The following is a 24,451-nucleotide window of genomic DNA, read 5'->3' as shown; positions in this document are numbered from 1 at the left end:
TGCACGTTAGTTTTTTAGTGATGCACCTGAGCTGACAAGTTCAGATTCCAACCCCCCTGTTCAAAATTTCATAGTATATCAGTCTGACCTTTTGATTGGGGCCTGCTACATAATTTTTCATTATTGGACTCATAGCTAGTATTTAGCATTTGGCCAACTAGCAGTTTTTTGCATTTACAATGAAATTGCACAAAAAAGTATTTATAATAATAATAATACTGTAAGCAATCCCACTGAGAGTGTTGTGGTATATCTCTCCTCTCGATATTTGGTAGGCTTTTCTGGGTACCATGAGCTTGACTGTAAACTCACTGTTTTAGACTTTATCTAAACTACGCAGCTTTTAGTGACACAGCTCTGCCCCTAAAGCCATTTCACTAAAGTCACATATTATAGCTCCTGTTTTGTCGGCAGGAGAGAGCTCTCCCGTCAACCAAAAAACTTACACCCCCAACAAGCAGCAGTAGCTTTGTCTTGCCGATAAAGTGCTGTTTGCACCTCTATTTTGCCAGCCCTAATAAAACATTCTTGTGTTACTCAGAATCTGTGAATGTTTCTGGGAGCCTCCCAAGCACTACTGTCTGAAGAGCCAAAGGCTGCGTCTACACTGGTTAGTGAACAACAAAACTTTTGTCATTCAGAGATGTTAAGAACACACATCCTGAAGACAAAAGTTGTGTCGAGGAAAAGCACTGGTGCAAACACCATAGGTACAATTGCTTTTGTTATAACAGAAAAGATCAAACCGAGAGTTCCTAACCTATTACCTAATGACAGTCCTGTACAGAGGTGTATAAGTAAGAATCTCAACTCCTCCACACCATTGTTCTGCCTACAACATGCTGTCCTGTATTCTGTTTTGCTGGCCTTCTGTCAGCAATATTGTGAGTCTGTCTGGCTCTCAGCTTCCCAGTCCCAGATCAAGCCTTCCCTCTGCAGTCAGCTCCCAGGCTACAATGGGATGCACAGTCGCACAGCTCACACAATGCACAGTCATCATGTGGAACTCCTTGCCAGAGGATGTTGTGAAGGCCAAGTCTATAACAGGATTCAAAAAAGAACTAGATAAGTTCATGGAGGATAGGTCCATCAATGGGTATTAGCCAGGATGGACAAGGATGGTGTCCCTAGTCTGTTTGCCAGAAGCTGGGAATGAGTGACAGGAGATGGATCACTTGATGATTACCTGTTCTGTTCATTCCCTCTGGGGCACCTGGCCTTGGCCACTGTTGGAGGACAGGATACTGGGCTAGATGGACCTTTGCTCTGACTCAGTATGGCTGTTCTTATGTACACTGCCTCTCTGATTTCGTGTCTCAGAATGTGACTTTCTTTTCCTGAATTGGAGGGGTTATGGAGCCTTCTGCTGGTTGGATGCTGAACTAGGAAAAGATAACACAGTGTCCAGTAACAAGCCAGAAGACTTATTACAATTCTATACTTTGTTGTATCCATAAACACTCTTAAATACACACAGCCACACAGAAAGACAGGGAAATAAAGACGCATGAGATAAAAATTTAAAACAGTTATGTAGGAGCAGTAAATGTAGAAAGAACAGCAAACATTTTGCTTTGTAGTTGATCTTTAACCTGGGTATGGATTTTAGAGCAAGTGTTTCAGTCCTTTTGGTCAAGTAGCATAGTACTTGGCAGACACCTTGATTCTGCTTGTGGATCAGAGCTGCCATTTAAACAGTGGTAGCTGCTTGGAAGAATAGTTCTAGTTTTCATGGTGTATTTCAGGAGTTCCTTTGCTGCCAGATGTGTTGTTTACATGGGAGAGTTATGAGTAGAGAGTAGTTTTTAAGGCATAATGGAATAAAACATTTCCTAAGCCTTGCCTTCTTTTCTGAATTTGATTGTGAAGAAAATAAGAAAATACAATATATAACTCTTTTTGCTCATAGGCTTACTTGGTGATAGTAAAGAAAAAGTCAGAGGGTGGAGTATTTTAACTAACAAAAAAAATTAGACCATAATTTTAGGTATACAAAGTCTCAAGATTAAGACTATGAACTACTGTTACTTCTTATTTTGCTAAAGTACAGGATTGTTTTGTTATGGGTTTTACAGTTCAGTCCAGCCAAAATTCAATATACAGCTGCTGTCCTGAAGAGATTCTATCTCTTGGTGTATGCTGGCATAGGGGCTATCCTATTCAAGTGGATTATTTGTGGTGCAGAAGGAGCTGCGTAATAGAGATTTCAGTATTTCATGCTTACCTGTACTCATCTCTTTCCTAGGTATTTGGCTTATGTGAGATATCAGAGGATACACTGAGCATGTTTAATGCATCTCTCAAATTCCAGTGCATGGGTGATATGCTTTCCTGTTTCGGTGATCATCATTGACACTTAAGAAAATGTAAAGGGGTTGTATGGCCTATTGTCTTCTTGATCTATGAATTGATGCAGTATGCCATATTACACAAGGCTCAAGATCCTATAACACAAGCCATATAACAAAAGGCTCAAGATCCTATAAAACTGTGTGAATCAAAATCATTCTAGTGAATTTTCAGAAGTCAGAGCAGAATATTTCTGACCTATTAATTTAATACAATGAGCATTTCCAGTGACATTCAAGAAAAATGGGAATGTTTTTCTTCATTTGTATACCATAAGTGATGTTTATCAAATGACTTTCTACTTCTTATGTATTTTAACAGTTACCAAATTAAATAATATGAAATGATTTGCTGATCTTGATAATACTAGGCAGTAAATTTCCAGTCATGCAGTCTGTTCTTTCCCTTAATTCTGTAATTTGTCCTAGGCAGGTGCAAGAATTTACAAATACAGAATAACTTGCAGTTCATGCTGTTAGAGACAAATAAGACAGTTTGGCTAAAAAATATTATAGACCTGGTAGTCAGTGGAAAGCTGTTCTCTTCCATTGTTTTTTAAGCACAATACGCCTTTCATCACTGTGCTACTTCTGTTTTATGCCACTGTAATACCATTGGAATAATGCTACAATGTAACCTGGTTATGTTAATTTTTTTTAAGTTTGGGTGTACCTTCCGCAAAGTGCAGGAAGCACTAGAGGATCATAAACATAACTGACCTGTCGAATTGTTACTTTTTTTTTCTCACTCCGAAGTAATGTTTTATTTCTGAGGGAAAAAAATCCACTGTGAGAGGCTGCTTTGAATGCAAGTTGTAATTTAAAATATGTGATAATGATATTGTGATTTTTATCATATTTTAAATTACTATAAGATTATATAATTACTATAAGATTTTATATGTATAAATAAAAGAACTAAGGCAACTGGCATTGAATAGTTGCTGAGCACAGTGCAGGTTCTTGTAGTATAAGTCTTTCTGTATTTTCCTCCCCGTGACCTCAAGCTAGGATATATTGCATTCTGCAAGTTTCTGTGCTAACACTGTCCTTCTGAGCACTGAGCTTCATTTGTGCCAATTTCTGTGTGGTCATTTTATGTTGTGGATTTATGTCCATGAGGGCCTGAACTGATGTGTACCAAATCATTTTATTTCAGAAATTAAGGTTATATTTGAGCTGCTGTTCTCCAAGGGTGAAATCCAATTAGCCAGTCAGGCACTCATACACAAATGTTCACTTTTATGTGAGGGAGGAAGACTTTGTTTTATCTTTTTTTTTAAAAAATGTGTATTTATAGCCTATATTACTCTGAACTGTGCATATTTCTAAGTAGTGAAGATGGGCTGTAAAAAAAAAAGTTGGAATATTAAAATGCTAACCATCTTCTATGATTTGAATATTATTTCTAGGGAAATTCTGCACCAACAAATTAAAAATTCTGTGCAGAATATTTTAAATTTCTGCAAAATTCTGGATATGTTGTTTGTCAAAATAATACAATATAATCATGCCAGTTTCAATTATTTTGGTAATTTATTTCAAAATACCTGTCAGCAAGTATATCTGTAAAAATACAGACAAAAAAGATTCAATAAATTTTTTTTGACAAATAGATTCCTTACTAGGTATATTAACACAGAACTGTGAGTAATAATTCATTTAAACTGCAATACAGAAACTTATTTCCTGTATCCCTCAGAAGCAGTGCAAAGGCTTGGGGGAACCAGGTTAATGGAGTTGCTGAAAGATAAGGAAGTATTGTTGGGAAGGTGCCTGGGAGAGAATCTTGGAGGGTTGCTGGGTGTAGCGGGAAAATATAGAACAGGTTTTTTTGTGGGGGTGTGAGGGGAAAAAATTGTAAGAGAATTGGGGAGCCTCCTGCAAGCAGACCCTGGCTGCATCCTAGCATCTCCCATTCAGTCAAGCACATTTGCCCCCACAGGTGTCACTTTAACATTTGCCCCCACAGGCTCTGCCCCAGGCCATGCCCCCACTCCACCCCTTCCCTTAGTGACACACCCTGCCCTGTCCTGACCCCGCTCTACCCTGCCCCGCCTCTTCCTGACCGCTTCTGCCTCCCCCACCCCCAAGCCTGCTGCGTCTTTGCTCCTTCCCCCTTGCTGCCAGCCTCCTGCATGCCGTGAAACAGCTGTTTGCAATGGAGGGGAGATGCGTGGAGGGAGGGAGAGGCACAGGCGCTGTTTGTCGGGGCCTGCTGGTGGGCAGGAAGTGCTGGGGGGAGGGGGAGGTGCTGATATAGGGGCTGCCAGTGGATGCTCGGCATTTTTCCTCCGTGGGTGCTCTAACCCCAGAGCCACTCAAGGAGTCGGCGCTGAAGTCTGCTGCTGTCTCCATGTGCCCCACACCTCCATTTGTCCTTGCGTTCCTGCACTCTCATTCAACCAGGCGTAGCTGCCTCTGTCTCCATGTATCCCTGAACCCCCACTCCGCATTCAGCCAGTCATAGGTGCCCCTATCCCCATGTGTCCCTGCATCCCCCCTCTCCCTGTCGTCATGTGGGCCTGCACCCCCAATCCCATTCAGCCCCTGGTTCAGTGGTGTCACCCCACTAGTTCCTGTACCCCCACCTCAGTCTGTCCACAACCACTAGCTCTTCTGAACCCCAGTCTCTGACAGACCCCTCAGTAGCCCTGTGTGCCCTATCTGTCTGTCCCCGCATATCCAGTGCCGCCTCCACCTAGTCCTGCAGACAGGATGCTGTGAGGAAGGCAGCCTCTGCCCCCTTCCTTTCTGTGACTGGCTGCTCCATCCCATAAGACACCTGCCCTCCCTTCTGGTGCCATATCAGCCCCTTGTGGGCAAAAGGTGTAATTGCAGCTTCTCTTTGCCTCTCCATCATAATCAATTATTATACGGGGGACATAAATTCTGCACTTGCTCAGTGGTACAGAATTCCCCCAGCAGTATAACTTTTAACGTGTTCTGAAATTTGTTAGTAGAATGGGATACTTTATGTAAGCTGGACAATGTGGTGATATCCAAAAATACTGTAATATAGGGTTTATTGCTTATGATGTAATTTGTTACAGATTTTTAAATACAGAAATGAGTGTCATCTTGTTTGCTGCCACATTGCTAAAGGTGTCCTAGCTTTTTAAAAAAGGTCTATATTTTTAAAATGAAATATTGCTGAAAAAGCACATTCTTCAGGACCCGGGCAGTGCATTCATTATTTGTTCAATACTGTACTGTCCTTCTGGGAGGGAGGTGGCATCTCAAGGAGAGTGTGTTTGATCTCTTTGAATTAGTCTGTTTGGAGAAGCTGTGAGGGTTAGGGCTGCAGGAGGGATATGGCTGAACAGTTCAGTGGTCACAGACTGACTTTCTTCAAAGAAGCTCCTGCAGGCCTTGGAATGTACTCCTAGCCAGCCTGTAGCTACAAAGGTGAAGGAAGTCATTATGGCTTCTTCAGGATTGGAATGTGACTAAAAAAGCTGTAAACAGCTTTTCCTGTGAATGGCTTTGTGAAACAACAAAAAAAGCCCTCTTCAACATTTCCCTTTCCTAACTGTATATTTTCTGTGAAAAACAGTTGCTAAAATACCAGGCTAATGTGCAAACATAAACTTATCAAAGTGGCTAGAGATTACATATAGTATGAAAGGCAAACAAACAATAGGACAGAAGCCGGACATCTGACAAAACTAGTTTAGATATGTGCTTTCCTCCTCATTTCACCCTCTCCACTTCTCATCCTTTTTCTCCCTAGCATCTCTCAGTATGGTGTTTAAAACAGTACCTTCACTTCGCGACTGGACCAGCATTAGCCCTATCAGAATGAATAAGGATAAGATAATGAATAGCGTTTTCTTGTGTCAAATTGCACACACTCGTTCAACATCCTGTCGCCTTGTCTCTACTAGAAATAAATTTTAACAAGCTTTTTGCCTAGTCCACATTGACTGGTCAAAACCATCTTAAATCCCTCTTAGACTGAGGCCAGGTCTATACTATATACCTAATATAGGTCTAACTATGTCGCTCAAGGGTGTGAGAAATCTACACCCCTGATTGACATAATTATACTGACTTAATCCTCTGTGTAGAGAGCACTGTGTTGACAGGACATAGCTACTGGCTGTAAAGTACCAATAGCAGGTATAAAAATCTCACCCAACATGTTCCAGCCTCTTGTTCTCCCAGTGGTCTAGCCCAGGGGTGGCCAACCTGTGGCTTCGGAGCCACGTGCGGCTCTTCAGAAGTTAATATGCTGCTCCTTGTATAGGCACCAACTCAGGAGCTGAAGCTACAGGCGTCAACTTTCCAGTGTGCTGGGGGGTGCTCACTGCTCAACCCCTGGCTCTGCCCTCACTCCACTCCTTCCCCTGAGCCTGCTGTGCTCTCGATCTTCCCCTCCCCCTCAAGCCTCCTGCATACCACGAAACAGCTAATCAGGAGGTACAGAGAGGGATGGGCAGGTGCTGATTGGCTGGGCTGCTGGTGGGCGGGAGGCACTGAGAGGCGGGGAGCTGATGGGGAAGCTGGTGATGTATTACTGAGGCTCTTTGGCAGTGTACATTGGTAAACTCTGGCTCCTTCTCAGGCTGGCCACCCCTGGTCTAACTCAGTTTCTGAAAAGGGTGTTGGAAGTAACTAAAATTGGTTTGTACCAGGTATCTGTACTAACAACCATTCAACCCTTGAGGGGTCCATTTAGGGATCTGGGGCAAAAATTTTTCTGGGGATTGGTACTGCTTTGAGCAGAGGGTTGGAATAGATCAGGGGTCTCAAACTCAAATGACCATGAGGGCCACATGAGGACTAGTGCATTGCCCTGGGGGCTGCATCACTGACACACACCCCTCACTGCCTCTGGCCCCGCCCCCACTCCACCTCTTCCATTAGGCCCTGCCTCTTCCCACTCCTTTCCTGCCCCATTCCAACTCCTTCCACGCTGCCCCAGGGGTTGCAGAAAGGGTGCAGGGTGTGGCGGGGGCTCAGGGCAGGGAGTTGAGGTGCAGGAGGTGTGCAGGGTACGGCAGGGGGCTCAGGCAGGGGTGAGAGGTGCGGCACGGGTCAGGGTGTAGGGTGCAGCAGCAGGTGGCTCAGGGCAGGGAGTGCAGGAGGGATGCGGAATGCGGTGGGGGCACAGGGCAGGGAATTGGGTGCAGGAGGGGTGTGGGGTGTGACACGGGGCTCAGGGCAGGCAGTTGAGCACAGGAGGGGTGCGGCAGGGGGCTCAGCGCAGGGGGCTGGAGTATAGGACAGGTTTGAGGTGCAGCAGGGGGCTCAGGGCAGGCAGTTGGGGTGCAGGAGGGATTCAAGGTGTGAGCTCCAGCCCTAGAGCGGCTCCGAGGTGGCAGCGGCACTCACTGGGGCCAGGGCAGGCTCTCTTCCTGCCTGTCCTGGCCCCTAGCCCTGCACCACTCCGTTCCAGGAAGCAGCTGGAACCCTGTCCCTGCAGCCCCTGGGGGAGAGGGAAGGGGAGGGGCTCAGGGTTCTGCATGTCTGCTGCTTTTGCTGCTCCTCCAGGTACCTCCCATGAAGCTACCATTGGTCACGGTTCCCTGTTCCTAGCCAATGGGAGCTGCGAGGGCGGTGCCTGGAAGGAGGCAATGCAGAAGCCCTCTGCCTCCTTCCCTCTTCCCTCCCCCCGTCCCACCCCAGACTGAAGGGGCGTGCTGCCAGCTGCTTCAGAGAGTGGCGCAGGGCTTGCAGTGCCACAGGGGGCAATCCCGCTGGTAGGCAGAGGGGCTGGGGGAGGGGCGGGCACGGGGAGCTTGGCAGACTACCTCTTCAAAGATGTTGGACTGTATTTGGAAGCATTTACATTATCCAGAGGAGTGCCTCTTGTGCATCGACAACAGATAATGTAAACTAATCAAATAAAACGGGGATGGAAAGCAATCTCTTCTGATTCAATCAGAATCTAATCAGGTGGCAACACTGTCCCATGTTCAGGTCAAACCACGGGTCTTATAATTTGACTGTTCTTATAATTTGGCTTTTAAATTGGCAGAGTAAATATTAAAGATAGGCATTATAGGAATATTTTTATCTGCTTTATTGCATGTGCATACAAGACTGTCTTCTAAAAAATGTTTTTACTCAAAACAATTTAGGTGGGAAAAAACCCCCAAAACAAGATTTCTGTCTATGTTTAAACCCATGGGATTCAGATTTCAGAAGCTTTCTAATGTGCTTCAAAATTTAAGCTTTTGAAGGGTTACATAGCCAGGCTGTGATGTCAGAAGATTGTTATTACTTTTGGAAAAGGTAAAGTTAAATCAGAGAGCTGAGGAAACAGCTTAATCTTGATTTGAATCATGGTATGAATAATGGCAAAGATACCATTGTGGCAGTTTGTTGTCTACTGTGAAGTATGATCTCTAGTTAAGAGACCAAAACCTTTTTATATAAAAATGTACCATTTTAAAATTTAACTTTTTAGCTTGTACACAGCAGATGATAAGAGAGACAGAAGAAGCCAGTGTGGAGTGATCTCACCTTGTCACTAGTTTGAAACTTAATCTGCCGGTCTTTAATAAAAGTTTACATGAAACATATCAAGTACTTTTTTCACGTGCTCATTGCAGAATGTTAGAGGACTTGAGTCAAGGGGGCCACAGTGGAGTCTGTATCTCTTAGTGAGCACTAAACAGCTCTCAGATTGTGAACAACAGGCATTATTTAGTTGGCTTTTCTTTGCAACGGGAGTGAATTTTGTTCTCATCAACGTGAAGGATGAATACCATTGGTTTGATCCAAGTAGAGCAGTCAGGCACTGTACAAGTTCTTTAAACTAGTGGAAAAGGGATAACAAGAACCAGTGGCTGGAAGTTGAAGGCAGACAAATTCAAATTAGAAACAAGCCATACATTTTTAGCAGTGAGGGTGATTAATCATTGCCAAAAAACTACCAAGGGAAGTGGTGGATCCTCCATAGATGCCTTTCTGGAAGATATGCTGTAGCCAAACAGATTATTTGGCTCAATACAGAGGAAATGGGTGAAATGTAAGGGCCTGTGATAAACAGGCGTAAATGATCTAATTGTCCCTTCTGGCCTTAAACTCTCTGAATCTATGAAGGTTTCATCCAATAGTTCTTTCAGCATATCTCAGTCTTTCCGTTACCCCTGTTCTTGAAGTACTAGTGTTTTCCTATGCAGAGATAGCTAATTGTGCTATATTATGTTTGGTTTTATACTGTGAACAGATGGGGGAATAGAATAAGGCAACCAAAGTCATTTTCACTTGTGACTTCAGACAAGAACCTATTGAATTCTTTTTGGGGGAAAAAGTGAGTACTCTTATTCTGTTGCTGCCTAGCTCCTAACTTTGCTGATTTAAAGTGCTTCTACAGATGTACTCATTCCATGTACAATTCCTTGTATAGAAACAGGAAAGGAGACCCCTCCCATTTTTTATAGTATTTGAATTAATCAGAAAAAGGGGTGTGATACTTCCAGAGGACGTTTTAATTTCAGTAGACTCCTAATGTATTTTTTGGCTGACCCATTACAGCTGTATCTGTTTGTTTGTTACTCTTCTACAATTTATGTTTTATTACTTTGGGAGCCGGTAATCTGCCTAGCAGAAAAATGATTGTTCTAGGGTTTGTCTATATTCAGAGTTATACCAGTTTAGCTAAAGGTGTAACTTTAAACCTGATTAATTAGACCTGTGCAAACACCTTAATCAGATTGAAACCTTGCTTATTTTAATTTAATTAAATAAGGAATTAAAAAGATACATTAATACAAATCTGGTTTAAATCAAATGAAGAACGCCCACTCTGTTGTGCAATAGTTTAAAGAAATCAGGTTTAAACTGAACTAAAATTAAATTTGTACAATTTTGAATAGAGACAATTCCTTAGTAAAATCTTTACTTAAATAACTGAGTTGTTGACTGTGTGGTCATGATTTCCATTTCCATTTTTTTTTTTTAGAATGCTAGCATGAATTCTTAACAGATCTAAGGTTTCCTTTGGATACACAAACTATCATTCTACAGTTTAAACAGGTTTTTGTGAAAACGATATAAAACCTGTTCCATCTACTTAATTCCCTTTCTTCACTGTTGACTCTTGTTCCATCTGTTCACGGAAAGTTAATATTGTTTATATTCTAGAAATTTAAGTGAGAGAGATGAGATCATCACGGATGCTGGATTAAGGTTCTTATGGCATGCAAAGGTAGAATACTGCGTGTGTAGATTTTGCTTATGAATAAGGGATGTGTATGTGTGATGGGCAAGCATGCCTCACTACTCATTGCAAAGAAGATCTTGTTGATAGTGTGGCAATTTAGGTAGGAACCAATGTCTAGACTATCTTGAGTAATTGTAAATACGGTTTCTCTAGAACAAAATCATCAGAAGTAAATCAAGTGCTATACCTTCACTTGTATTTTTAATATTGTAACTAATTCCAAAGAAATTAGAACTAATTTGGCAGTATTTTGCCTACATAACTACTAGATAAAGTCTTGGGAGAACACTTATTCTGTTCTATAATAAAGATTTCAGTGACTGCAGCTTTTGGTTCAAATGGACAGTTCTTCATGAAGTAGCATATATAGAAGTTGTCAGTAATGGAAAATGTTAAGGTAGGTGTACTGTATATGTAGTGCTAGAGATCATTTCACTGTAACAATATTCTGATTGTTAGACTGTAACTGTAACGATAGCTCTAATCTGTAAAATCCCTCCCTTGTTTTACTAGGTTTCAAATCTCATATCAGGCAGCATTAGTAAAGTCTAATCACTTAGTCTAAATTTATTTCTGTAGTTTTTATAAAACTTATTTTTATTTTCAATTGTTTGGGTTTCCTGTTGGGTAAGTGTTGTGTACAATACCTTGTAATGTTATCATAACATTCATTTTAGCAGCTTGTTGAAAATATTCTTTAATCTGAAAAATTTGTCAAACCTAATTTAAAACATTTTTATCTTTAAAAACAAAAGGATATGTTTGCACTGATCATACTGTTCACTAACTATTGTACTAGGCACATTCAAAACAGCATGATTGTATAAGATTGTGATTATAAGTTGCTGTCTTGCACTTACATAGTAATTCACATTTTAAAGCACTCTACATGCATTTAAAAATGCTTAAAATAATCATGAGAGATAAGTAAATATTATTGTTCAGTTTGCATGCATGTGCCTGTGTATGGACTTTTTGTGATCTATCCCAGTGTTATTTCACCACTGATGCTGTACCACCTGTGGTAGTGATGGTGAAAGTGTTAGCGTAGAAACGGCAGAGGCTTTTAATGTTCTCTTTGCTAGCACTTCCACAAAGGTTGCCACTGACAACGCAGATGCACTGGTTCAAGACCAAAAGTGAGAAAAGTGTTTGTATAGACAAAACTTTTTAACATTCAGTTGCTATAATGAGAGTCTTATAATAAGTCTTCTCAACTCTATGAGCTAAGATGTGAAAAAATTATCTAAGCTTTGAATGGTACACTTTCCATGCCTTCTGCACGTGACATCAATGAATGAGTCTGAGCAAGAAAAGAAAGTGTTCCTCTTGCATCTGTAGTGACATTTGGTGTAATTTAAGAACATTCTATGTGTGCTTGCTGTGCACCCCTTGGTTAGAAAATGAATCCTCTTTTGAAATTTGTCTTCGCTACTTTATTTTGTGTTCAGTAAATTTAAATATGCAGGGCTTTTTTACTGGTTCAGTCATAATTTTCCTATCTCCTTTAAACCCAAATCTTGTTTGGTACTAAAACAAAACTTTTAGCACTTCTTTGCATGCAGGTCATTACCTGTTGTGTAGAAGAAATAATCAGTGTCTCTGGGAAACATCTAGATCACAAGTATATGATAACTAGGAGAACAAACTAGGATTTTCTTACTATTGTTTTGAATATTGTTCAAGTTAGTCTGTTTATCATGTTTGTAAACATGATGGGAAAATATTATATTCCCTGCATTTTGAAAATAAGTGGAACACTTTTGCACAGAAGAATTGTAGAATGCAGAGTGCTGCTGTAAAAATGTGAAAAATACATTTTTTTTTTTTTTTTTTTTTTTTAAGTTGAGAGAGGGTTTGAGGAGAGAGACCCAGATGCTAAAATAGCCATTATATTTTCCCATTTGTATTTGTCAAGTTGACATCAGGCCTAAAGGTTTTGGAAATTATGAAAGATTTCACTGTTTTTATGTAAAAAGATAAGCAGTGTCTTGCAGGCTGCTTTGGGGACAGTCAGCAGTAAGCCTAGTTCCTTTATTCTGAAAAGAACATAGGTGGTCATGCTAGATAATGAAACAAACATAAGCTGCCAGTGTGATGCTATGGCTAAAAGGGATAAAGATCACTTTGGATGCTCAAAGGAACATTGAGTAGGAATACTGAATTGATATTATTTTTATATATGGCATTGGTGAGACCGCTACAGGAATGCTCTGGCCAATTTTGGTGTCAGTACTTCAAAGACGATCCTAAAAAATTGAAGAGGATACAAAAAAGAGCCAAGACTGGTTTGAGGTCTGGAGAATACATCTTTCAGTGAGAGACTTAATAAGCTAATAGATTGTTTCATGAAGTGACGATTGAGACAGGTTGGTAAGTATATATCAACACTGGAAGAATGTATCTGATACTTCAGGACTTTTAAATCTAACATACAAGGGTTTAAAAAGATTCAGTATTGAGCTTCTCAAAGTTGAAGTTAATTACATTGAAACAATAAATAAGGCTCACTTTTCCCCCCCCCCCCCCCCATCATGGAAGATAATGAGCCATTGGAACAACTCACCAAAGGATGTGGTAAATTCTCCGTCACCTGAAGTCTTTAAACTGAAAAGGGTGTCTTTTTTTTTTTTTTTTTTAAGATGAGTTTTTGCAGGAACTACTGGAGAAAGTTAAATGATCCATGTGTTACACGGAAGGTCAGACTGATGATCATTAGGATTCCTGCTGGCCATAAAATGTATGCATTTATAAATGTCCAAATTCTGATCTTTTATAGGAGACTGTAATCAGATATTGTACATTTGTTCACAAATTTGGAAGCTGATTTTATGTAGTATATGGTGATATGCTTCATCTGTATTATATTATATGGGAATTGTTTATATTTATATTGTTTATATTTAACTTATGCTTATATTAATATTTAGTTAATGTTTATCTTTATAAAATTAACTTTTCTTTTGTGACTGAGTTGATTACATAGCTAGTTACATTTTTTTATTTGAGCCATTTAGAAGCTATTAGGGAATCCATTATGTGATGGTTTCAGCAACTGCTGGAATAATGCTGTGGGAAGTGAACTGGATAAAAATCTATACCCTTGGTTCTGTCTGGGTTACTTTTGCCTTGGTATTGGTTTTCTTAAATTCTTGGTAGTTTTGTTGTTCCAGAGTAATACAAATGTTGAATCCAAAGATTTAGTGGTACTCAACCAAGGGCCATGAACAGATTTCAAGGAGCTCTGGTCTACCCTACAAGTTTAGGTTGAATTTAGCTGCATTAGATCGATTTTAACCCTGCACCCATCCACACGATGAAGCCATTTTTGTTGACTTAAAGGGCTCTTAAAATTGATTTCTGTACTCGTCTCCAACAAGGGGATCAGCGCTGAAATCAACCTTGCTGGGTCGAATTTGGGGTAGTGTGGATGCAATTCAACGGTACTGGCCTACGGGAGCTATCCCAGAGTGCTCCATTGTGACTTCTCTGGACAGCACTCTCAACTCAGATGCACTGGCCAGGTAGACAGGAAAAGCCCCTTCATGCTATCCAAACTCCGTTCTAAAAGACGAAATGATTAATTGCAGCCAGATACCAGGGTGATTAGAAGAGCACAGCAGGGCGTGCTGCACCTCAGAGAAGCTTTGAAAACCAGTTTCATGACTGGCCAGGTTACGGTGTGAAAATTCTGTTTGTTTCTCCTTGATGAAAACCCACCCCCTTGGTTCATTCTCCTTCCCTGTAAGCCAACCTGCCCTCCCCTCCTCCCTTTGATCTCTGCTTGCAGAGGCAATAAAGTCATTGTTTCAAATTCATGCATTCTTTATTAATTCATCACACAAATGGGGGGATAACTGCCAAGGTAGCCCGGAAGGGAAGCATGGGTGGGGTAGTTGTAGTTGCACCCCTAGAATGGCATGCAGCTCGTCATAGAAGCGGGATGTCTGGAGCTCTGACCTGGAGTGGCTGACCAGAGTGGCCTCTCTGGTTCTTTGGTAGGCTTGCCTGATATTCCAGGCAGGACTGAATCTCCATTAGATAAATCTTAAAGAAGGGAATGACCTGGAGTCATTCCCATTTAGGTCCAGGCGCCCCTGACCGACCTCACTGAGGCCGGCCAGGACCACCTATGTCTGCCCAGGAGCCCCCGACTGACCTCACCGAGGGTGGCCAGGAGGAACCAGACAGTAGCAGATGGTACAATAAGGCTGCTAACTGTCTATGCTAACTTGCAAAGGCAAGGAGCTGCTACTGTGTAGCACTGCAATACCACATCCGCTGCCAGCACCCAGGATATGTACGGTGACAGTGAGCTGAGCAGGTGGTATGTCATCTGCACGGGTAACCCAGAAAAAAAGGCAAGAAATGATCTTTTGCCGTTGCTTTCATGGAGGGGTGGGGGGCTGACAATATGTACCCAGAACCACCCACGACAATGTTTTTGCCCCATCAGGCATTGTGAGCTCAACCCAGAATTCCAATGGGCAGTGGAGACTGCGGGAACTGGGGGATAACTACCCACAGTGCAAAGCTCCAAAAGTCGATGCTTGCCTTGGTACTGTGGACGCACTCCGCCAACTTAATGGTCTTAAGTGGGGACACACACAATCGCTGTTTCAAATTGATTTCTAAAAAAGTCGACCTAATTTCGTAGTGTAGATGTGCCCGGGGTCTGCCAAGGATGGCTGACATTAGAATTGCTAGGGCTCAGGGCAGAAAGCCAAAGCCCTGCCGCACTTGCCTGCAGCCCTGAGCTCCACCACTCCAGGGCTGAAGCTGAAGCAGCTTAGCTTTGCTGTGCCCCCTGTGGTTGGGGGCCCCGGCAGTTGCCCTGCTTGCTGCCCCTTAATGTCACCCCTTGCTTTTATATGCAGAAGAATGGTTGTGGTACAACTGGACCATGGAGTTTTATAGCGTGTGGGTGTGTGAGAAAGAGAAAGGTCAAGAAACTCTGGTTCATTGAATAGTAGGAAAAATGACTATTTACCAGTACTCTGTTGAAGGTTATCAGTCTGTGTATTTTTATTAGTATTAGTTTGTCAAGCAGTTGCTGCAGAAGTAGTATGATATTCAAAATATTCAGTTAGTAATGCTGCTGCTGCTACTTGTATATATCCTTCATTCTAGGAATATCAAAATGCTTCACAAACCTATAGTGATTACTTATTTCCTTTTTCTGGGCAGAGCAGGGTAATTTATGTTGGCCTGAGATAACAGAATTTCATGAACAGTTGTGCGTTGGCAGTTGAAAAAGATTTTTTTTTTTTTTACATTTGAGCTGCCATGGATAGCAAATTGTACTGCTTTGACAATCTAAGAACTTGGATGCTATAAAGTTTCCAATAAATGTGAACAGCAATGAATTCCAGCTCTGTTCTCACATTGTTACTGCAGGGTTTTTTTTGGGGAGGGGTGGGGGGGGAAGAGAAACTGGCAGGACTGCATGCCATCATAATTAAATAGTTAAACACAGAACTTGAAGGGAGAAGCTGTCTCACCTGTTTTGGGAGTAGCTGTCAGCATACTTTCTAAATTAAATGTTCATTTTCTTTGTACATTTCAGTTTTCACGTACTTAAAATTACTATTGCATACGAAAGTGTTGTAACTATTTAATGTTGCTCAAATCAGAGGTTTGATTTAGTCAAAGCACATACTAAATAGTATTAATTGCATAGTAAACGATGCATCTTTTGAGTTTGTTTTCATTATTTATATTTTTACAGGATTACAAAGCCATTAACGTTTGCTGACTGTGTTGGCGATGAACTTCCTTTAGGATGGGAAACTGTTTATGATCAACAGATTGGAATTTATTACATGGACCATATAAATCGTGAGTAGAAGTAAAATTGGTTTTCTGAACATTCACAAGCAGCAACAAGTATAGTGGCACCAAGTGTGATTAAAATGACATTTATTCAACTTTCAGCTACTATGACAAGTCCTGGGCAAGTTACTTCTTGCAGTGTTTCGGTTTCCCCATATGTCAAAAGGCAATAATGCCCTTTAAGATCTATGGATGAAAAATAGTTGTATGTAAAATCACTATTACTCTTGTGATGTAATGCAAAGGCTTATCTAAACAGCCCTTATTGGAATAAGTCAAGTTTAAAATTTCATTTTAATATTTATATTCAGAGAGAATTTCCAAGGTAGATGTATTCCTAATCAGTGCTTCAAGTTCTCGTTTTGACAGAAGAGTATCGAAGGAGCATGTCATAAAGTGATACAAATGCTAATGCTGGTGAAGTGTCAGCATTTTCAGACTGCATTTTGTGTTTGTTGCATACCTTTTCAGTAGCCCATAGTTTGCTCCCTTATAAAACAACCCACAGTGCCCAAAACAGGCTGAGAGTAAGTGTGTGGTGTTTTTAATTTTAGCAGGTATTTAGCATAATTTTAAGATTATTGATTGATATATGTATTCTTATTTAAATAATAATCTCATCCTCTCCTAAGCATTGCATATTTTATGCTTCCTCATAGCAAATCAGTGGGCTTAGAACCACTGGCTATATACATTACGCACTGTTGCTGTTGGGCTGTTACTGAGCTTCATATCACCACTGTCTGGCACATTTGCCAATTATACTTTTTAAAGTATATCTCTTATCTTTATAGCTGTATGTTATTGCTGCTGGGACTATTGTGCTTCCATCATTTAAGCTGCTTTTCACTAATGAGCGAATGCTTTCAGTATTGTGCGAACTGGCAACTAGTTGGTAAGAAAAGAAGAAAGGAGCAGTAGCAGCAGTAACATCAGTGGTAAATAGCACTCTCTGCAAAACCAATTTCAACACCATCTCTTTGGAATGTAGTTAATTTAAACTAATAGTTTCAGGTATTATAGCAGCTTCTGAACTGCTCTGCATATTTTTGTGGCTTTCACGAAAACATTTTTCACCTGACTTTGGTGTGTGAAAGACCCACACACAGACATTTCTTCCCTCTTTAAAAACAAAAACCTTTACAGAGATTTTAATGTAGTCACTAGAAAGATAAATAACCTAGTGAGTATTTCAAGATCCATTGAAAAATCATAACGCAGGTGTTTGTGTAATTCTTAAAGTACTTACTGTTAAAAATTATATGAGCAATATTCTTATTTGAGCTGTCAGGGCAACTTTTATAGAAGATAGAGCTTTATCTCAGACTGTAATAAAACACCACTGACACACACACATTGTACATATAAGCAGAGTGTCAATAGTTCTGAATATTGTCACAGGTTTCTTTACTTTGTAAAGGACTTACTGGTGTGGTAGATAATGGACTAAACGCAAAATCCCTTTGGGATGCTGTGGCTAAAAGGGCTAATAAAACATCCAATTAATTGGATTCCTTTTTTTAAGAACTAAGTTCTTCATGCTGTGGAACAAAGATCTGTTCTTTTTTTGTTTCAATTTTTTAAGCTTGATCCTAGTGCAGGGGTAGAATTGTTGGGGTGTTATTCAGTAATCATTGGGGATGCAATGACAGGTGAATGCAGTGATGGCATAAAATTCAAGGAGAGGTTCTGGTGGAAGGAATCTCTTACTCTGGGGGTTCTGAGATCTACCTAAAATATTTGCCACAGTAGCTATCAGGTGACAGTATCCAGTAGGAGAACAGGATCACTCCTTGATTAGACTTTTATCCATTCTTCTTTACTGATGGCCTGATTATATGCTCTCTCCAGGAGCTACAGCTTAGTGTCTCAGGAGACACCGCAGCAGAAATGAATGTAGTAGTTACAAGAAATGTTGGGAGAAGATTCAAGAGAGGTTTCAAATCAGTGCTTTTTAAAGTTCATGCACTGAAGAAGCTTCCCAAGCTATGTACACCCAAATCCTTTCTTTCCTTCCACTCTTCAAAATAAAGCAGCAGTGCATATCACTCTTCTAGGTCTCCTGTCTTGATAGGTTTACTCAAGAAAGAGGAACGCAGTCTGGGCTGTGATGAAAAGAATTCTGGTCAATGACTTTCCATTTACAGTAGGACACCTAAGATGAAAAGGAATCCTCTGTAAATCACAGAGCTACCTTCAGAGCCAACCCTGATCTCCATCTCATCCTGTTAATTCTGAGCTTCGTTGACACCCTCGCTAAGCTGGTGTTGGAGCCTGTCCAAACATTTCTTAAGAAGCTTCAGTGGCTGCCAACCACAGAATTCCTTTCCTCTCCTCCTCTGAGTTTTAAGAGCCTTTGAAGTCTCCTTTAACCAGTTGCACATTTCCCAGTTGGGAATAACATATTCCATGTTCTTCGCCAGCCAGGGCTGTGCCCGAGTAACTACAGGAATTTCAGTCATCTCTACAGAAACTAAATTAGTGGCTATCCAAATCTAAAACACCTTCAGTTTCAGTTTCTCTATGGTAACTGGTGCAGTCTGTGCTCCTTACACTTATTCCAGGCCAGAGTACAGTGTAGTCTTCCACAGAAGAATGTCAGTATTGTACTTAATAGGAAGTGAGACTCTTTCTTAGTGGGATACAAGATGATAATGAAGATTTATGGTCACTTGGCAGGTTATGCAGTGCCTCAAAATGTACAGACTCCTCTTCTCAAGGGCTGTGTATGATACATTTTAACCTTTGCTGTTACCTGGGATTAGAATTGGAACATTGTAAAGAGCCATTTATTAGGGTATCATAGTTCTAAACCACTTTAAATATAGTCACTCTTTTAATTCCTGAAAATCTCATTTGTTTAGGCAATTAATTTTCAAATGGTTCTCAAACAACAGAGCTGCTTGTATGACTGTGGTGATTTTTTGTTATTGGTTTGAAGGGAGAACTACAGTTTTTATTTTGGGGAGCTCAGTCACTACAATCTCTGATTTCACAGTGCAAACAGAAATATTTAAATAGGTTTAAGTCCTATTATTAGTACCAACAAAAGAGTTGGCTTTCCCCTTTCCTATCATAGTAACAACAACATCAGAGTTTTTAGGGGGGAAATTAACTGAAAATATCTTCTTTGCTTGTATTGAGTATCTGTCTTGTGGCTTATTCTACATTCCTCAAGATAGCCTGTGGTATGATGTTTCAAAAATCACTTTATTAATATATTTGGAACCCATAACAGAAATACTTCCTATAGTTAACCTGTGGAATGCCCTACTGCAGGGTTTACTGTGGCTAAAGTTTTTAAAAAAGGACTAAATGATTTTTGGCAACTATTTATTGCACTTGTGTACATTAAGGTAATGATATAACTTGAAACACAAAGATTGATTTATATGGTGGCAATGGAACAGCAATGCAGATAAGGTATAAACATTTTTACCACCATATTGACTAACCCTGTTCTGAAGTATGGTGGTAAGATGCCAGCCCCCTGGCTGTATTACAGATTGCACAATTACTACCAACAATGGAGCTGTAGAAATGGTAATTTACGCATCTGATTTTTGTAAACACAGCCATAGGAGGCTGGCATTCGCATACACAGCAGACTCTGCACAGGCAGGATGATGTAAACTACTTTTCTTCCTGCCGCCCTTCCCCCTCCCTCCCTTTTTCAGGTTTTTTGTTCTATTTTTTGAATTTGTGGGCCATTGAAGTGTTTGCAGGAACATAACATTGAAAACTTTTTTATACTATAAGCATATATTTGAAAAAGTTTCTTGATACTAGAAACAAGCTTTACTTTCAGCTTGTGACTGTAAACATTAGCTGTTCTCAAATGTTAAAAGCTGGGCTTTGGAGCAGTGCTCCAGCTCTGTTCCAGCTCCAGGCAAATACCTGCAGCTCCTCTGCTCCGGAGCTGCTGTGCACTCCAACTCGAGGCTCTGCTCCAAAGCCCTGCTTAAAAGTGATGAGAACATCAAAGATCTAGTTATGACTTTTAGGATAGAAGAAAGTTAAAATTAAGCATGCATTAAAATGATTTCCTGAATCTGGACCCAAAACACTAATCTTTTTGGTAGCTAACTTCATTGTTCACTATTTGACCATGCAGGCATAAAGATAATATAAATAGCCTTTCAGGGTGTTGCATTTATCTTGCACCTTTCTGGAGGCTGAATGTGAAATCTCTAAACTGTTCCTACCACCCACTGAGTCAAGTATTGGGATATTAATTTGGCTGTCTTACTTGGCTGTGGGTTGTATAACGTTATGCCTTCAGAATGATCTAATTTGTCATCTTAAAACGAGTTGACTAAGGTCATTTTACTGCTGAAAAATTAGTTTTCTTTTTAACCTTATCTCTAAGAATAAAAGACTCAAATGTAAGTGACAGTACAGTCACTTTTTTCTCTCTTTGCTGACCTTTGTGTTGAATTGAGTATACTAGATGGTTTAGAGAGAGAGACTTCACCTGGATTCTTTGAGCACGTTTCCTGTGGTCATGAACTATCAGTGTAGGTATTGAGAATTGACATTGAGAAGGTACTTGTAATTAGTGGAGTAACAGGACTTAAGTTTTTCTCCTCAGAGCTCACACAAATTGAGGACCCAAGAGAGCAGTGGCGAAGAGAGCAGGAACGCATGCTAAAGGAATATTTAATTGTTGCCCAGGAGGCACTTAATGCCAAGAAAGAGATTTACCAAATTAAACAGCAGCGTTTTGAGCTAGCCCAAGAAGAATACCAGCAGCTGCACAAATTGTGTGAGGATGATAGCCGCTCCTATGCTAGTGGTGAGTTTACTTTCATTCTCTTGCTAATATATATTTTTCCACTATTCAGTTTTTACACGCAATCTGAGAGCTCGCTCCCATCACTCTGTTTTTAGTAATGTAAAAGTTTAAACTACTCATGAAGTTGCTGTGATTCTTGGAAAAAATTGCATCTTAAAAGAAAATAACCCTCTCCAAAGACAGTTTCCTCCAATATAACTAGGAGTTTCATTTTAATGAACTTTCACTTTTGAAAAGCAAGTTCTGTCTTTACTTAGAATAGAAGGCTAATCTTTTTATCCATCTGCAGAATATTAAAAGCATAAATGAAGCAATGAGAGTAGAACTAGGCCAACCCTAGTTTCTGCTTCTCAGACTCTGAGTGTGAAAGTTATGTGTTAAATTAATGAAAAACACCTCCTTCACTGGAATATTTTAAAGTATGTTTGGATTCTGGTTACATGTGTGCACTTCAGTTTCTAAAGTTACTGTTTGCTCTAGAGAAGACAGTGCCTTCTGCACTGGCAATCCATTGTGTTAATTTGCAACACTATGTACCAGCAGATGACAAATTTACTTGCCTTAAGCTAACTCTTAGAAAATTGAAAAGTTTCCTTAACGCCATACACAGTTCTTAATAAATGTATTACCTCATCAGATGTTTATAAAGACAGAGTTTGGAATGAGCAAACAAGGTCTTCTAAAATAACTAGTTTGAACTTCAACCTTTTATCTGATCCTAGCTTAAATATTATAAGATTGACCAAAGGTTTAGTTAAGGATTTCTTCGGTCAATGCTACTTGAAAAAATAGTATGACCTAAGAATTGGTTCACTCACTTCTCCCCTACACTATAATTCAGTTGTCCTCTGCTGGCTCCTTCGCTGTCCCACAGGCCTCTAGTTGCTTTTCTTCCCTAACTCTAAAGTCTCAAACAGACTCAGACTTTTCCCACAGTCAGATCTCTCCACTGTATTGTTATCTAATACTGTTTAAGGTCTGTTAAAGGACCGAGCTGCCTCAACTTTAAAATCTCTTAAGTTGTGTCTTGAATAGTTCAGTCTGGGTTAAGTCACAGGGTCTGACAAATCTTGGTGTGATAGTTAAAAGTACAAGTTCCTGGGGTCAAGCACAGAGGCAACTGTGTCCCCGCAACAAATATCTAAAGGAGAGTGAGGGGCAAATGGAAGAGTAGGTGGAGGTTCATTGTATGTCGGGCATGCAAACAGGAGCATGTTGCAAGGGGAAAAAATGGTATTTAGTGTGAGTTGTGGAGGAATGGGGGCTACCAAAAGAGGAAGGGCGAGGTGCCCATTAGGAAAGGATGAAATGAGTGAAAGTCCCAAAAAGTTTGGATCACAGTGGATGATTAACTGAATCCATTGAGGTTCATCCATCACTAGTTGAGTGTAGGTTTTGATATGGCTTTAGGAGCCAAGTTGGACATTTTATGAGAGATGACTTTATAATGTGAGCACCACAGAAAGCTTCCTTTCATATGGCCAACCACTGGTTGGTGACTGTGGTGGAACAGACATAAAAAGTTTCTACAGATGACTGCCTTCACAGTCCAACTTACTGTCCAGTCCCAGTACAATTTATTCTCTTTTATTAGTGCCTGCTTTTAAATGTAACATTTACTTACATTTTGATATTCAGAGCCAGAAACAGATGTTTGATGCATGACTTTGGCATTTTGAAGGGCTCAGAGCCAGGGTGTCCAAACAGTTAATATATTTATATAGTACACAACTAGATCATTTATGTAAGAAAATCTTTAATAATTGTATGTCCCTTTACTAAAAGGCTACTTTGTTTAGCTAGTTCTTAGAAGTTCTTGTTTCTTGCATAATATCATAACATTCAATGTCTTTTTACCTTGGAGATCCCTCCACCTTATAATCCTAATTGATTCTTTTGTATATGGTTTTCAAAATTAAAACAGATGATTTAAAAATGTTTCTAAGATATTGTGGCAGAGGTGATAGAACCCAGCAATGGAAGTATTGGGAGTGGGGAACTCTGCTGCCTTGAGAACTTGTGCGTGCCTGGTGGGCAGGAGGGGGGAGTGGCTGATGTGGCGCTCGGGATTGAGCAGGGAGCGGGACCTAGCAGGGCTGCAATGGGAGCAGATAGGAACACCAAGAACTTTCCTTCTCAGTGTGTTGCTGGCTGCACCCTCTCACCCCTGAGTGTCAGAATCACTCCTCATCTGATTCTTCTGCCCCCCATTCTCAGTGAGTTTCCATCCCCACCCCACAACCCTTGGTGGGCAAAAATATTGAGAAGGGTGTTGAGTATTAGCCATAAATGCTTTAGTTATTTTGGAATGGAACCACACTGTTAGGAAAAAGCAAAGATCTTCTGTCCAAATCACTCTGGTTTTTCTTCATGGCTGAACTTCTTTTGATAGCTTTAAGTTGCAATTATAGGACAGAATTTTACATAAGGTGACAGATTTGCTAACACCAATGTTAAACAAATATTCAATGCATTATATATGTGGTCTGTTGCATCAAAGTATTAATAAAACAGGATACTACAAAAATCTGTGGTACTTTCGTTCAAAGGCTTTCCATATTAGATTAAACTTATATTTCTGTCCTTTCAATTTTTGATGAAATCTACATGTCAGAAGTTTAGAGCTCTTCTTTTGAGCCCTAGGGTTTTAGCCCTCCCTGATCTGTAATGGACTCATTTCCCAATTTGAGAGGTTGAGCTGATGACTTTTCTGTTGCGGGGCAACCATTTGCCCGATAACTGCTCGATGTATACATCCTCCTCAGTGAGGATGAGCAAGTCAAGGGATGCATGGTTGAAACTGCACTTAAGCACTGCCTCCCAGTTTCCTTCCCTCCCCACCCCCAACACACTACCAGCAAGCACCACAGCCCAGGATTTGGTAATAAAAGGAAGGAAGTGAAGAAAACCCCACCATCAAATGCACATGGAGTACCCTGGTACTAAGATCATCTACACCAATCATAGCTACCTCAGGACTGATATCAGGTATAAAAACAGCACGAATACCAACTGACTTCTGGACCAGTTCTTCTGGCATACACAACATCATCTTTGGAGCCAGCACCCAAAGTAAGGATTGGAAGGGTCAAACTGAGACCAGACATGGCCCCAAGTGTAGGGAGACATTGCCCTATAGAAAGGAGAAGAAGCCTCATTCCTAAAAGGATAAAGAACCTAAATCTTCTACCATGGAGGGTGGCATTGACTAAGCTGACACCAGTGAAGGCATCAGCCATGCCACAGGGCTGAGGTAGACCCCTGTGGAACTGCCAGGATTCCCTCTAGGGTCATTGTTTG

General features: G+C 40.6%; 1 protein-coding gene across 2 annotated transcripts in view; it reads left to right on the top strand.

Moving 5' to 3' along the window:
* Positions 1 to 24,451, top strand: part of WWC3 (WWC family member 3) — a 181,995-nt gene that overhangs the window by 47,640 nt on the left and 109,904 nt on the right. Inside the window, exons 2-3 of one of the 2 annotated variants that reach the window (XM_032779753.2) lie at positions 16,253 to 16,362; positions 20,948 to 21,151. In XM_032779753.2, the coding sequence (XP_032635644.1) occupies positions 16,347 to 16,362; positions 20,948 to 21,151 (220 nt within the window). In that variant the 5' untranslated portion in view covers positions 16,253 to 16,346. Of the gene's footprint in view, positions 1 to 16,252; positions 16,363 to 20,947; positions 21,152 to 24,451 lie in introns of those variants that run through there. The other variant, XM_032779752.2, reaches the window with a different exon arrangement.

The sequence above is a fragment of the Chelonoidis abingdonii genome, chromosome 1, assembly GCF_003597395.2.
Source record: "Chelonoidis abingdonii isolate Lonesome George chromosome 1, CheloAbing_2.0, whole genome shotgun sequence".
In the NCBI taxonomy this organism is placed as follows: domain Eukaryota; kingdom Metazoa; phylum Chordata; order Testudines; family Testudinidae; genus Chelonoidis; species Chelonoidis abingdonii.
The sequence above is the reverse complement of the archived record's forward strand: the minus strand, read 5'-3'. Positions and strand labels throughout refer to the sequence as shown.